Source organism: Pomacea canaliculata, linkage group LG2 (genome assembly GCF_003073045.1).
Source record: "Pomacea canaliculata isolate SZHN2017 linkage group LG2, ASM307304v1, whole genome shotgun sequence".
Taxonomy (NCBI): domain Eukaryota; kingdom Metazoa; phylum Mollusca; class Gastropoda; order Architaenioglossa; family Ampullariidae; genus Pomacea; species Pomacea canaliculata.
The window spans coordinates 18,012,018-18,026,360 of NC_037591.1; the positions used below are offsets into that span (position 1 = coordinate 18,012,018).

A 14,343-nucleotide genomic window follows, 5' to 3' on the forward strand; every position below is an offset into this window, starting at 1 on the left:
CTCTCTCATACACACACATAAAAAGACCCATATTCATACACCATTTCCCTAAATCTCGTATATAAAGAATCTTTACATCTTAAATGGGAAAAAATCCTCACGGCCACCAAAAGAAAGTTATATTGTTTGTATTAATCTCACCTTACCTTACAATATCGCTACCTCTAATCCCACACCTTCACCATAACATACCCACCAGTCATACAACATCTCTACCAACTGGAACAACAATTATTTAGGATAAAAAAAGAGAGATAGAGAAAGAGACTGATTTATTGAAACTTTAGTACTATAAGAGCCTTTTCCACTAAGGTTCGGAAGAACTGTTCAATCATTTTACAGAATTTGGGTAGACTTGCAGGAGACATTTAACCAGTATATCAATCCATTCAAAATCACATCTTTAAACAAAAGTATATCAGGCACTACACCTACTATAGTAGGGTTATACAGGGTAGGGATAGTGTAGGGTAGGGATATACATCCATAAACAGAGAGGAAAGAAAGGTATAGTAATTCAGAGAGAAAGAGCAGTGTCTTCTATGAGGGCCTATCAAACTGTGTAAATGTATATTGTCAAAATATGTCAGTCAAATTTGTTGGAGGTGCATGGCATGAAAACAAAATAAAGCAAGCAGTATGCGCTGACCAATATGTACTGACCAATATGTATCGGAGGCTGAGTGAGTGGCTAGACCACGTGGAGGAGACGAGATGTGCACGAGCCTGTGAACCAGGAAGTACATTTGTCACTGTGCCACGCGCTGTGGTAGTGCTGTGGCAGTCAAGATGTCAACACACAGCCGTTTGTGTCAATTTGTTAATCACTGGCACAGAAATAAGCCGTCCTCTCTCCTTTCTGTAGACTGCGTTCATGTTTGTGGGACGGGAAGTCAAATGTTTCCACATGGCGAAGTTTGATGAGGTTCATCGATGCCTTCTATAGATTTGGGTTTGATACCTAGAGATGACCAATTAAGGACACATCATCAAAAATACTTGTAAACTTTAATCGCAGGTTCATAAGTCATCGGCAGCACCATAATAAAGTCCCACGTTGGCCTTTACCGGAGCAGCTGAGTTTCAGGTATAATACATGAAAGCGACCTCTTGGATTATTTGTCACAAGAATTTCCATGACAATTTTGTAAATGGGATTCCTATTTTTTTTCTTTTTCATTAGACAGAAAAAAAGACAGAAACAAAAAGAGAAGAAATTAAATAGGAAGAGAAAGACGAAGGAATGAAACAAAAGAAAAAAAATTAGTGCAAGTGCCATTACCTACACATTTTGCGGATACAAATCTCGTAAAAAACAGAAACATTCTTTTCTTGAGTGTTATTCCTATCATTCTTAGTAATACAGAAAATAAAGCCCCCTCCCGCAATACACGAGCAAACAGTTACACACAGACTTGACCTCTTGTTTTCATTGTATCCCCGTGTCCCGTGACTGAATGACTGAAATTGTGCGAATATATACCAATCGGTTGTAAAAATATCTATAATAAAAAGCATTAATACACCATAAAAGTTGTGATTTGGTGCGTGCGCACACTTTCAAAAACACATGAAATATATAAATATATTCATTTACACTTATAGTATCGTCCTTGCTGTTGTGGTTACACCCTTTAAGAGATTTTAAGTTCATATGTAAATTGACGATGCGTTTTGGAACATTTAATTTGCTGATTGAGCCCAAGCTTGCTGGCCGGTTTGTAGTACTACAGCAGTTTTCTGATAGACAAAAACAGGATGGTGTCCCTATACAGAGAAAGAGGCAGAGACAGACAATATTCCAAATTTAAATCTTATTGAGTTTTGTTTTTTTTAAAAATGGGCTTAAAACCCAGCGGTATAGACACACATGTTATCTCAGAACTAGTCGTTAAGTCGCCGTTATTACCGAGTTGTACACTCTTTGTCTTCATGATCTGGTTCCAGAATGCCTGCCTGAACTGATGATGTCCTACCAGCCAAGTAAGTCGCTACAGTTTGTACAAAGTCTGCTTATATGGACCTCCTATAAGTGCATCGCATCACAAAAGACAAATTTTGGGGCTGCTATCACCTCAGTGTTTGAAGTGCCTTATAGCTTCGCACAATGAACACCTACCCGAAGGCTTCTTTTCCAAGACACGAGAAAGTGACCTGTAAAGACAAACCTGAATGGTCTGCGGGTTCTTTTTTCAGATATCGGTAGAAACAGACGATATTAGAAGTAACCTGTATCCGATATCTGAAAAAAAAAACGTAAATCATTCAGGTTGGTCTTTCAAATATTACTGTTTTGATGAAACCTCAAAAAGTCTGACTAGAAAGAAACTATACAGAATCAAATAATCTGTACTTGTAAAAGTCTCCGATTACTCACTTCATTCAATCTGCTTTTTTTCAACGAAATTATAACCTCGTCTTTTAGTATGTAAGCGCCTACTATATCATCAAAATGCAGGTCATATTCCATTTATTGTATGCATTAAACTGCCTTCTATATGTACAAATATACATTCACCATCATCTCTCTCTCTCTCTCTCAGGGTTTGTGTGCTGAATGTACAAACATCCTTGCTGAAGGTCCTCGTATGCAAACGAAACCAATCTGCTGACTTCCTGTTTTTGTAAGGATTTTTTAAATTGGCTAGTATTATTAAGAGAGACCTCTTAGCAAAAGTAGAATCTTCACTACCTTTCAAACTAATCAAATAGTGAACAGGACGACTAAAAACGTCTCAAACATCCATTGCTTCTTCAAAATACATCTTCATTGGAATCACACAAGGTGTTTCAGTAACACCAGCACTAAAGGGTAAGACATTTTCTCTCTGATGATCCATTTGATGACATGTTGCCAATGAGCCCTCAGTGTTTTTGTTTTGTTTTGTTTTTGTTTGTTTGTTTGTTGTTTTGTTTTTTGCTAGAGGAAGTCAGCTCTTTAGCAAAAAATTATCAAAGTTTTGTCTCAGTAAAAGGGTATCTTATCGCTTAAAGCCACACTACTCTCAGCATTTTTTAGAGATGAAAGTGAAGATACTATACGAATGGTTGAAGACTTTCCTAGTTTGAGCAAACCGGTAATAACATCGTGAGAACTAGTGCAGTGTATTCGACTTTTTAATTTGTATGCTGATTTCTATTTCCTCTTTCGATTAATTGTACTTCGCACGTTTCCGCTAAGTTAATTGTAAGTTTTAGGATCTCAAGCAAAAACTCGTGTTCTGATATTTATCAGAATACAGTACCAGTGCGTACTATTTTTTTTTTCCTCAAGCATTGAATTTAAACTGGTAAATGCACTAAACTTTATTGTGTGTGTATATATATAATGCAGTCACAATCTGCACTATACGTTATAGTGTAAACACAACAGTTAAATCTGCACTAATTCCATTTTCATAGTACATGAACAGTCCTAAATATTATAGTCTGTATGTGTGGATGTCTATGCGTATGTGAAACATGAGAAGTTGTAAAGCGCTGCCAAGTGAACGTTTGTTGACGCGAGGAGAAAGGTCTCTCCAGATAAGGCGTGACGTCACGAGGCTGCGCGAGGAATTCCCTCTTGTACTCCTCGTCACTTCACCTCACGCTTCATTCTCTCCCTTCCAGCCCAGATTGTACCAACCATGCCTTCTCCCGGCTGTTAGGATGTCCAGCCACACAAGTTTGTGTCAAGAGAGGTAAGTAGAGAACATTGACTGACTATACAACTGTACATGTTACATCAAGGTCACGTGAGAGGGAGTGCAGTGGGTTGTGTGTTGGTGTGTGTTGGCCTGCCAGGCAGACGAGCGTCCATAAACACCAGGCAGTGAGTGTGACTGTGTAGCGTGTGGTGTGCTTAGGGTGTGTTGTCGTTTCGCAAGGGAAAAAACCTCAAAACAATCCGCCAGCAGGGCGTTGAACAACGTGAGTGCTTCCTTCTCTCTTTCCTTTCCTGCTCCACTTGACATCACTGACGGTTGTCCGGTGTTTACATGACTGCATGGCCTTCTCATCGAAGTTCAGTTACAGTCAGACGATGGCGGCGAATGTACGTAGTCCAGCTGCTGTTTCTCCTGACTATTCTTTTGCACTGATGAGGAATCATATATTTCTGTCTCTATGAGACTAGCTTCTCGTGAACTCGGGGTCAGACCGGTCTCCATCCCACAACTAGACGACTTATTTCATGTTTCACCATTCTGTATTCACTCGTCTGTGGCAGTCGTGAGCGCTGTAAGGTAATAAATACCGGTTTATTCCATGTAATTTTTTTATTTGTCGGAGGGAGTGGCAGATGTGCTTCGCTCAGTTGTGACATGTGCCGACAAAGCCAGTGTTTTCTCCTGTTCGTGTCACCGCACGATTGAAGTTGTTTGTCAGCCCTACAATGGCTGATGTCCGTGCACTGCCTGTGGTAACCACCGATATATATCACATCTGCTTTGACAGTGGTGCCGACATCCTCAATTTTTCATACACTCACACTAGCTTAGCTTCATATGAACAGAGAGAACTTCATCTGATCTTTAGAGAAAAAATTGTATGACGGGATGTGTGCGTGTGTTAGAGAGAGACACAGAATGTTTGTCAAACAAGGTTAATTAAACTGTTTATCGTGAACATGCTAAAGCAGTGCGAGTCTGTGGTGTTTAAAGAAGCTGATAAACCCCCGAAAGTATGTTAAGGGTAGAGCGGATGTGGAGGGGGATAGGGAGCTCAGGGGATTTCCCGAATTTTCCGTGCCGGCCAGTTTCTTCCGTCTCCTTTCGCGGAACGTAGGCCCCTCACCTGCTCCCCCGGATATCTGCTCCGGATAACCTCACCTGCTCCTCACCTGGATCCCCGGTCCAGCAGAATAATAAAGCACTTGGCAGACATAGGGTAATAAACCCTATAACTGTGGGTAGACTCAGAGAAATGAAGTTAACTGATATGTTAATAGGGATCAATACAGATAAAATACATTGAAAATAGTTTTTCTTATATATTATATTTTCATTTTTATTAATAATATTTATAATTCCAGATGAGAAGTGTTCAAGCCTAACTCATCAGTGGATTCAAGCTCCTTCAAGACGGAAATTGAGGTGCTGCCCTGTTCGGGGCGTAGAGATGAGTCGCCCTCAGTCACGTGTGCAGTGATAGAAGAAAGTCTGTCCCTCATACCGAGCAGAGTAAGACACGAGTGTCCAGCCCACCAGCCTTGACAACCAGACATCGCTACTTCTGACCGCTGATGTTTCTCAGACATTAGTGTTGGATGCCTATTGCCTTTCTTTACCCCTGATGTCCAGAGTTTTGCGCGCCATCAAGAAAAAATTTACAAAAGGGGGACGACAAGAGAAAAGTAAATCTCGCATGGATGGCATGAGCACTCAGTCCACTACCTCGGGCCACCTCACGACAGATGAACCGTCGGCTCGTCTAGACTCTGACCGACATTTGTCTGGCGGAGACTCTGGGTGTTTTGATATCGGGGATCGAGATAGTCAGCCTTTCCAGCAGGAGGATCAGTCTCACCGATCCGTAAGCACTAGTTTTGGGTGTGAAAAGGTATCGCTGGTGTACAACGAGTCCACTCTGTCTCCAAGTGCTAGTGTCCTGTATTCCAGAACTTATAGCTCGAATACCAGTTACACAACCTCACAAAGGTCGGAAACACAGAAAGAGCCACCCCAATAGTCAGACAGACTTACTTCGTCCGTATGCCGGTCTCGTCTCGCCACAGGCTGCAAAGATGTCTTGCCCCGTGCTAAGTTCTCTCGATCCTCAGACGTCTGCACGGCAGTCTGACTTGAGTATATCGGAAATGTTTCCGGAATCAGCTTTGAACACTCCTATTGGAGCTCTGCGAAGAAGTCGAGAGCGCATGGCACTATGGCTGAACATTGAGCAGATAGCAGTGGATGGCAACTTAACCCCAGACTACATGGGCCTTGCCGAGCTCCTGGGCTTCGAAGCCATTGAGATTCAGAATTTTTATGAAAAAAATCCTACTCACGATCTCTTCATAAAATGGGGACGGGCACCCGAAAAGCAGCCGTTCTTGTGGAAACTTCTGGAGTGTCTGGAGAAGTTAGGCAGGCAGGATGTTCTACAGGAATGCCAGGGACTGATATGTGAGTCACCATTGCTTCTTTTCCTATGAAGTATTGGTAGAAAACAATAAGCCAGACTGAACAGGCAACTGGCTTTGGCTTGTAGTAGTATCATCATCAGCAGCATCTGTAATATTCTACCTTATCGTTTGTAATGTTCTTATTGTAATATGGGTCTGGATGTCCAGACTCGGTGTCAATGCCTTGCAGAATAGTGTTGAATTCCGCTAATCAATACAATTTTAAAGGATGAAAATGTTGTGTCGTTGCCGTTAGTTTTTGTTGTTATGGCAACGGAGATCGTTTTAATGAAAATTAGTTGTAATGGTATGTTGATGTTAGTGTCTATTACTATTACACTGAGTGTGCATAATACTAACGTCATGTTTGTGTGTGTTTGTGTGTCTGTTTTATAGTGGAAGATGTAACGAACCACATTGCAGAACTATTCAACTGCTGGAGCACTACACAGGTAGGGAAACTACAACTGTCAGTCGCTAGTCGACAACTGCTGTCAGGTGTTGACTCTTTCTTATCACAGTCCTATGAGAATTGCGGCTGCTATAAAAAGTAACATTGCTTTTTCGGGACATGGATATAATATTACTGTTGAATGATCCCAATGTGCAGTACTGCTGCTTCATGAAATGAGTGTAATATGATTGTTTCGTGAGATTATTACTATTTGATGTAGGAAGGGATTAATAACAACAAACAGTCATATGTCCGTAAAATGTTACAATACATTAAACATGTTGTGGTTGTGGTATTGTGCTGGTGCAAGCATAATGAAACACATTATGCCATTATACTAATAATATAGTAAACGTGCATATCTCTTGGCACTGCCACACACCATGTCATCCGTTATGGAGTCAACACAATGAATAAAACGTTTTAGCACATTTTTTTATTTTACAGGTACTAAAAACAAACACAAAAATAGTCTCAGTAATATCTCCTGACATTTATTCAATATGTACTGACAGAAGGGTGCGGAAAAATCCGGAATAATACGTTTAATAATAAACGTTTACTATACTGGGAAATTAATTTGTATACATATAACCCACTGTGTAATCCCATATAAAGGACTGCTGTATTAATCCCTCAAAACCAATTTCTTCACCAAAAGATGGCATTTATTTGTGCAAATGGTGTAACATGCAGATTAAATTCAACAGGTTTCCAGCACCATCAAATAAAAGGAAACATGGTTAATAGTCGAGTAATGAGAGAACAAACTGTATCTAATTAAGAGAGTTGCAGTGCCATATTACTCCACTGCCACTCACAGTGCCATAATGCTGTTCTGGCACAAAGTTTGACTAGTTGATTGCTGTGGGAGATGTCTAGCGGATGTTTGTGCTACAGTCTGCATTAACAGTTTGAACAGCGGGAGTTGTTGTAATGTGGCTGTTAAATGGTGGAAATGACTCAAAGCACTCTAGTAGTCGGTACTCCGGACTGAGTGAGGCGTGTGATTGTGATACAGTTTTGTGAAAATATCTTCCTTTCCAGCATTTGTTACTACGTTTTAAACATCAATACATGAAACGAAAAATAACACTTTTTTTTGTCTGTCAAATGGTGTGATTTATTTTATGATTAGACTCAACATTACTCGCCAAATCGGCTTGCAACATTACCCAAACCAGCATATTCATTTTCAGTTTCGAGCAAACTCTCCAAGTACTTTTTTAAACATAATTTGGAAACCCTTAGAGCTACAGAAAAAAAGCTTGGTATAATCGAAATCAGGAAAATAATCTTTTCATATATGATTTTTGTTCTTTTTGCTTATTGTGGAATCACAAATCAGCTTGGAGTACCTACTCAAACACTGCCAACCTGTTACGCAGACACATTAAGCTTATCTGAAACTTGTTTCTTTTAATTTTTCTTCCTGTCCTGAATCCGTGTGTAACATCGTGAATTGACATAGTTGTGGATAGTACTGCTACATGTCAGTGAACATGACAAGTCTACCTATCTTATCTATAATTCAACTGTCGGATATTAGGTATGGCTTAGAGGTTTGATGTTTCCAGGAAACTGCAACATCAAAACGTGTGCCCTAAAATAATTTGTGTAACTCCCACAACAAACTTAGCTAAAACTTGGCCAAACTATCGTGGGCTGAGGAACCCCTTAGTAACAACATTCGTTGATAAATCTTGAAAATTAAGAAGGGAAACAAACGTCAGCCACCTGACACAAACAAAACAGCAAATCTCCATAAGCAAGTAAACACTGGAACTGCAGTAAACAGCAGCTGAATGTCTAGAAATGCATTTATCGTTGCGCAAAGATATCTGATGACACGAGAGCTGGCAGCTTCTACAGTCTGGGTACTTGCCAACATCAGCACCAGAGGTTGGAGGAAAGGGGTGGATGGATAGGTGTAAGGGTAAGTTAAAGAAATACAAATGCAGGCATGAAAGATTGGAAGAAGATAGGCTGTACTGAGTCAACAAACTCCCGTCATACACTCCTAGACCTAAAAAATGTGCGCGATGGTAGACAACAAAAGAAAGCACATCTGATATGCCTACATTTTGTACATGTTTATGCTGCAGTGGCGCGGTTGTCGAATTTCGACTGCTACGTCAACATCGCCGATGAAGACCTGATGACCATCGGGCGCGATATCATCGACACCCTAGAGGGCGTCTACGGCTTGCGGCTGTGCCTCACACTAAGGGACGTCACTCTCGGTGGCTTCGAGTTCGAGAATATGGCCACTATGCTGGAGACAAGGTACGGTTAGCCCTCCTGTGTTTCTCTTCTGTTTACTTAAAATTATATTTAAATATATACGAAGATTATGAAGCTTGTAATTCTTTCTCGGACTCACTTGGATTACTCATCACATATCCAGGCACAGAGTGTTGACAAGTGTTTGTGTGTGAGTATTTTTACACGTATCCACGTTCATCAAAAAAGATCACTTACTGAAGTACAGATTATTCTATTCAGCTTAGGTTGTTGTTTTTTTTTTTGTTATTATTTATCCTGACGGAAGACGTTAAGGGGCAAAACAACCTAAGATGTGTATTAAACTTGTCTTGTAAGCATTGAAACTCGCCCAGCCACCTCACCGCCCTACTGCCCCACCGACTGTCATGATGTCAGTGGCAGCCGAAACCAGAGCTTTCTGAATGTACCAAATGTATCGCCTGGTGGTAATTGTGCGGTTGCAAGCAGTCAAGATAGTTATTAGTAATAAACTTAAGTCTGTTTACATTGCAATAATACAGTTTGTCTTACCGACTTAACTGAGTTAAACCCTACCATCATGGAACTACCAGTTGATATTCGCTATCAAAATATTACTCCTCACTTTAAATGTCTCACCAGGTGGGTGGAAATCCAGTAGAAGCATTCAAATTAACTTTGTTTTCTGTCAAAAGACTTAAGTGTATTTAGTATCATGGAAACATTATTGTTTCAGTATTTGCATCCACTTTGCTCTGTGGTCTTTATGTTAATCATATGAACATGATTTTTGCTTGAACCATGCCAGGGTCTGACAAACAATGATGATTGTCGGACAGTGATCACCCAGATGTAAATTAATTGAATTCAAGACCTTAATAAACTGTCTCTTACGCTCAAATCAAGTCTTTTGCCTCTAGCACCACTGGTGCGACTGTCGACAATTTACTTTGAACATTAATTCGTCTCTTCGCAACTTGGTTTAGTGGAAGGAAGTGGCACAGCCATGATACTGGCGCAGTGTGTGACATTTTTTTATTCTTTCCATGAACGTTTCCAATGCTTAAACTCATATGGGTTTGTTTGGGCATATTTACGATTGTTGGAGGAGTCACGAGGAAGTTTCTTGTTGCTGCTTCCTGTTCTACCTTTGTTTTTACCGAGTAGCAAAAGGAACTGCTCGTGCTCGTCGTGTGACCTCGTCACCCTTTTGCCCCCTGTCACAACCTTAGCCAAGGGTAACTGGTTACACCAGTTTATGCTTATTCTTGGGCGAAAATAAGTGCTAAAAGATTAAGTCACTACAGCTAATAGTGATACTAACTGGTAGGTTTTCACCGACGAAAGTACAGTCTATGGCTCAGGATCTGTGTTTGCAACCTAAAGCGACCCATGAATTAAACTGGTCTCGCTTGAGAGTAGTTGAGTAGTAGTTAATCACAGAAAAGAACTATGGATAATCGATGCAGAAAAAATTCATGCGAGGCCAGGATCAACAATGACTGCACTCCCCATCAGCAAGCTGCAGGTAGGGTGAAGTCTGCCACTGAAGACCAGCCAGCTATAAAGCTGAAAGAAAGAATATCCACTGGTATCTTGAGGGTGGACAGAGGACCTGTCTTACAAACACAAAAGAGTCCACTGGTCGTTCCACGCAGGACCTGATGACCACCGCTCAAGACAGGCCTGAGTGGCCAGCTGGTCAGCTGCAACATTCATCTAGTTATTGTCCCCGACGACCAGTACCGGTGGATCTGCATGACTGTTTGTCAACTAGTGCAGTCCATGGAAGAATTTTAAAAAATGATGAATGCTCCTTCCTGTCATTTGAGTCGTGTGATCGCTTCACTGCTCAATTTTATGTCCTTAAAGGCCTCCATTCGTCGTCTTAAAACATCTCCTTTCTTATAAATTATTAATTTTTTGTTAGGAATGAAAATTATATAAAAAGTAATGAAGATCTTAATAAAATTCATTTATACCCACGATTACCTGCTTACATCTACATACAGCAGTCAGTACAATAAAAATAATAATAACCATGGGATTTGTGGCCCACAAGCTATCAGTTTGATTATTTATATGTACTGGTCAAAATACATGAATAATGTGCCGATACACTTTTTTAATAGACTTACCACAGCTTATTTGTTACCTCGTTCTGACTTGCTAACAGAGACAAATGCCAAGTGCAGGCAGCTATCAATATTCGCAGCAGACCCAGTACTAAATGCGAGTAAAACTCATCCTAGTTAAGCCTCTGTGTTGAATGTATTCACCACCATAATACCTGGTGTTTTGTGCAGGTGTAACAGTAAAGTACTCATCATACTGAGCAAATACTATGAACAGTCGGACGCCTGCCAGTTCCTCACTCAGTTTGCTGTCACCCTGGATCCAGGTGAGTGGGTGTCTGCAGCTCCAGGTAGACGGGTATTTCCTTACACTGGTATTTTAGACAGGTAGACGGGTATTTCCTTACACTGGTATTTTTACACAGGTAGACGGGTATTTCCTTCACTCCGGCTGTCTAGTCATGCTGAGGGCTTGGTGAATAGCAGGTTCAGAGTGACCCACGCTGGCTGAGGGTAGCAGTGTGTACAGGAAGAAAGGTTAGATAAGAGGTATGAACAGGGTAAGGGAGCTGGAAGTATCGGCCGTTGGTATGGCAACCGTACGCTTTCGATAAGAGTTGGGTCATGCTTTAATGCGAAATGTATCTGCTGTAGGTGCGGTCAGTGTGTTTAACAATAAAAAATACTGGCATGATACAGAATTTTTTTCTCTTAGGCTTCTCGTTGATTTTGCTTATTTTCAGACAGAAAAGATTTGTTCATTAAAAAGTAATGCCTAGGTACTGAGGAGTCACGAAATGACAGGAAGCGTTGGCATGGGTTGAACGATCTAATGTTTCTCGCGCTCTATGTTTGCCAGGTGCCAGGAGGAACAAGCTGATACCTGTTCTGGTGGACGAAAATGTCTCCATACCCCGCGTTCTCAGGTGCTGGCAATGCTCAACTACCACCGCGACCTCCGACTGGGATTCCTCTGGCCTCGACTGCATGCGGCAATCCGGCAGTGACGTCATGTCAGACTCCCCATCGGTTGGGTCCTCTCCCGCACCACGTCACCGCCTGCTTTTATCTTGTTACCTTTGTGTGACGTTTTTTGGGAAACAGTTTTTGATTCGTCGCCATGGAGCCCCTGACCTTTACCTAGGGGAACGTTATACATGGCACGTGACATCTGCTTTACCGCACGCTGCACGTGACTGAGCTCCATCAGCGTGGCTTGTTTGCTGCAAAAACTTATCAACGAGGAAACAGGAAACACAATCAGGAAAACAATTGACCACAGCGACAAGAAACAACAGGACGTGGTGCAGGCACATCTCATGGTCATCGGAACTTAAGATGATCGGACAAGGAACAAAAACACATATAGAAGAAGAAACAGACAAACTTCAAATGAAAAGAATGAAGTAAGATCCTGAGCAATTCACGACATGAAGGACGTGATAGTCGTGATGATCGCTCAGAGCTTTGTGATAAACTGCACATCATACTGAAGTCGTCTTGTCTTCTATCCATACCCATCGTTGCTGATGTGTGTCTTAACGAAGATTTTCCTTGACATGTCTCACGGACAAATTGCTTCTGAGTATTCAAACTTTCGAATTATATATGGTGTCCTCAGTAACACAGCTGGTGACACACTCTGTTCCTGTACACCACACCTACTAAGCCCCGAACACTCTTTCCTATTCACTGCTGAGTGCATCCGTGTTTAGCTAACAGTGGGTGCGACTGGTACGACTTTCATAGACAAGATTGTTCGAATCAAGATGTACCATTAACTCAGATCCGGGTCTCACCGGAAATAGAAACCTTTGATGTAGACCTATTTCTTCTGAGAACTGAGGGAGGGCACTACTCTGAAAAGGATGCGTTGTGCCAAAGGTTCCAGTATTTCGTCAAGGGTTGTAATGATGTCCTCGGAAACGAGGTGCGCCCTCTGTTCTCACGCGAGCGAGAGCTTTGATGTATTATGTCAAGGGCAAGCAAGTATTAGACAAAGTGTGCATCAAAGTGTGATTGGTCAGCATGTCTCACTGATTGTACACTTTGACGGTGTGACAGTAATAATGAAATCTTCTTTGGTGTCAATGTGTGAGAGAGAAAGTGTGTGTGGTGTGCGTATGCGATTGTGTGTATGTGTGTGTTTGTATGTGTGTGTGTGTGTGGTTTTGACGTTTATGACCAGGAGGGCTTACAGTTATGACACACTTATGAAGCATTTCCACACATTTGAAATCACTATTTGACAGGTCATTGTGGTGTTGTATGCAAGACATGATTCATTAAGAGAAGACTTCATGTTTGTTTATAAAAGTATTCTTTCCGTTACAGCTAAGTCTGAAAAGTCAATATCCAGGAAATAGGCGTCGACTTTTTAAAACTATTTTACTATTTTTTCTTTCACTTGGGATATTCGGATACGACACAGGAAGAAATGATCAACTGAAGTTGGAAATCAAATGGGCTAATTATAACTTTACGGGAAAACTTTTATTGGTCAAATAGGAAAAACGTACGTTTGTGTAATCTTTCTCTAGGCCAACCTGAGTTCATGGTCGCATTTTCTTTCCGTAAACAGTTCCTAAGGTTTAATGTACGGAAAAGAAGATATCGATACACAGGAGTCAGAACATAAGAACTGCACGAATATAAAAGTAAAAAGTATTCTTTACTTTCTTCGAGCCTCGGCCATGTGTTTCGGCGCAAAAGGTCGGCATACTTCACCATAAATGACTGTTATCTCTCTCTTACACATAATGAGATAGAGAAAAAGATATGATGAAGCGGATGAGCAAGGACTTCCGACTTCCAATCTCAGCAGATGGGTTGTTACAGTCACGATGTTGGCTCGTGGTGTGATGATTAGACCGCTCAACACACTCTCGCCAACTGATGAAAACCGGGTAAAGTGACAAAAGTAATCGCTGGCGAAAAAATACCCATGTTTTTGAAAAGGTAGACTGGAAGGTCGGTCTGAATCTTTGCTCAATATGACAAACATTTCATGAGCTATAAAATAGTGAAAAAATGTCTTACAATGATGTATTTCCTTGAGTGTTTGTGATTGTCAGTGCGTAGTACCACAGACTCGTATTTATATTGACGATGGACAATTGAATATGGTGGTGTTCATTGATGATGCATAAGACTCATGTGCTAATCTTGCTGTCATTGTCTCGTGGCTTCTAATCTGTAGTGCTAGTCTGTTCGATAAGCTGTCATTACAGTCTTAGTTCGCACACTTTTATTTACAATGTATACAATGGCTCTGAAGCGTGCAGACAGCTGACCTGCTGGCGACAGAAACCGAAACACGATCGACAGCTCTGTATGATCTGTAACCATTACACTATATTAACCATATATGCACCAAACGGTGCAAAGTTCACCTACTGAACACTTTTGACAGTCTCTAGTGTTGTGGGGGTGGGAAGGGAGTGTTTTACACCGAGTCATCAACT

At 41.1% G+C, this 14,343-nt stretch overlaps 1 protein-coding gene across 2 annotated transcripts; it reads left to right on the forward strand.

Moving 5' to 3' along the window:
• The first annotated feature begins 3,526 nt into the window (after positions 1-3,526).
• Positions 3,527-13,920, forward strand: LOC112556586. 2 transcript variants are annotated; one of them, XM_025225737.1, is made up of 6 exons: positions 3,527-3,683; positions 5,015-6,107; positions 6,503-6,558; positions 8,666-8,846; positions 11,111-11,205; positions 11,739-13,920. In XM_025225737.1, exons 2-6 carry the CDS (start codon positions 6,004-6,006, stop codon positions 12,077-12,079), a joined length of 777 nt encoding a protein of 258 aa, XP_025081522.1. In that variant the 5' UTR covers positions 3,527-3,683; positions 5,015-6,003; the 3' UTR covers positions 12,080-13,920. The 2 variants fall into 2 exon arrangements, with proteins under 2 accessions (XP_025081522.1, XP_025081521.1); XM_025225736.1 differs by lacking the exon at positions 3,527-3,683 and adding an exon at positions 3,988-4,226.
• Positions 13,921-14,343: the final 423 nt, after the last annotated feature.

What these genes read in the sequence shown, in the direction of transcription:
- LOC112556586 (XM_025225737.1), top strand. Translation starts at nt 6,004, where the DNA reads ATGGGGACGGGCACCCGAAAAGCAGCCGTTCTTGTGGAAACTTCTGGA. An exon ending in GGAATGCCAGGGACTGATAT is followed by an intron (nt 6,108 to 6,502) that starts GTGAGTCACCAT and finishes TCTGTTTTATAG; the next exon opens with TGGAAGATGTAACGAACCAC. An exon ending in ACTGCTGGAGCACTACACAG is followed by an intron (nt 6,559 to 8,665) that starts GTAGGGAAACTA and finishes TTTATGCTGCAG; the next exon opens with TGGCGCGGTTGTCGAATTTC.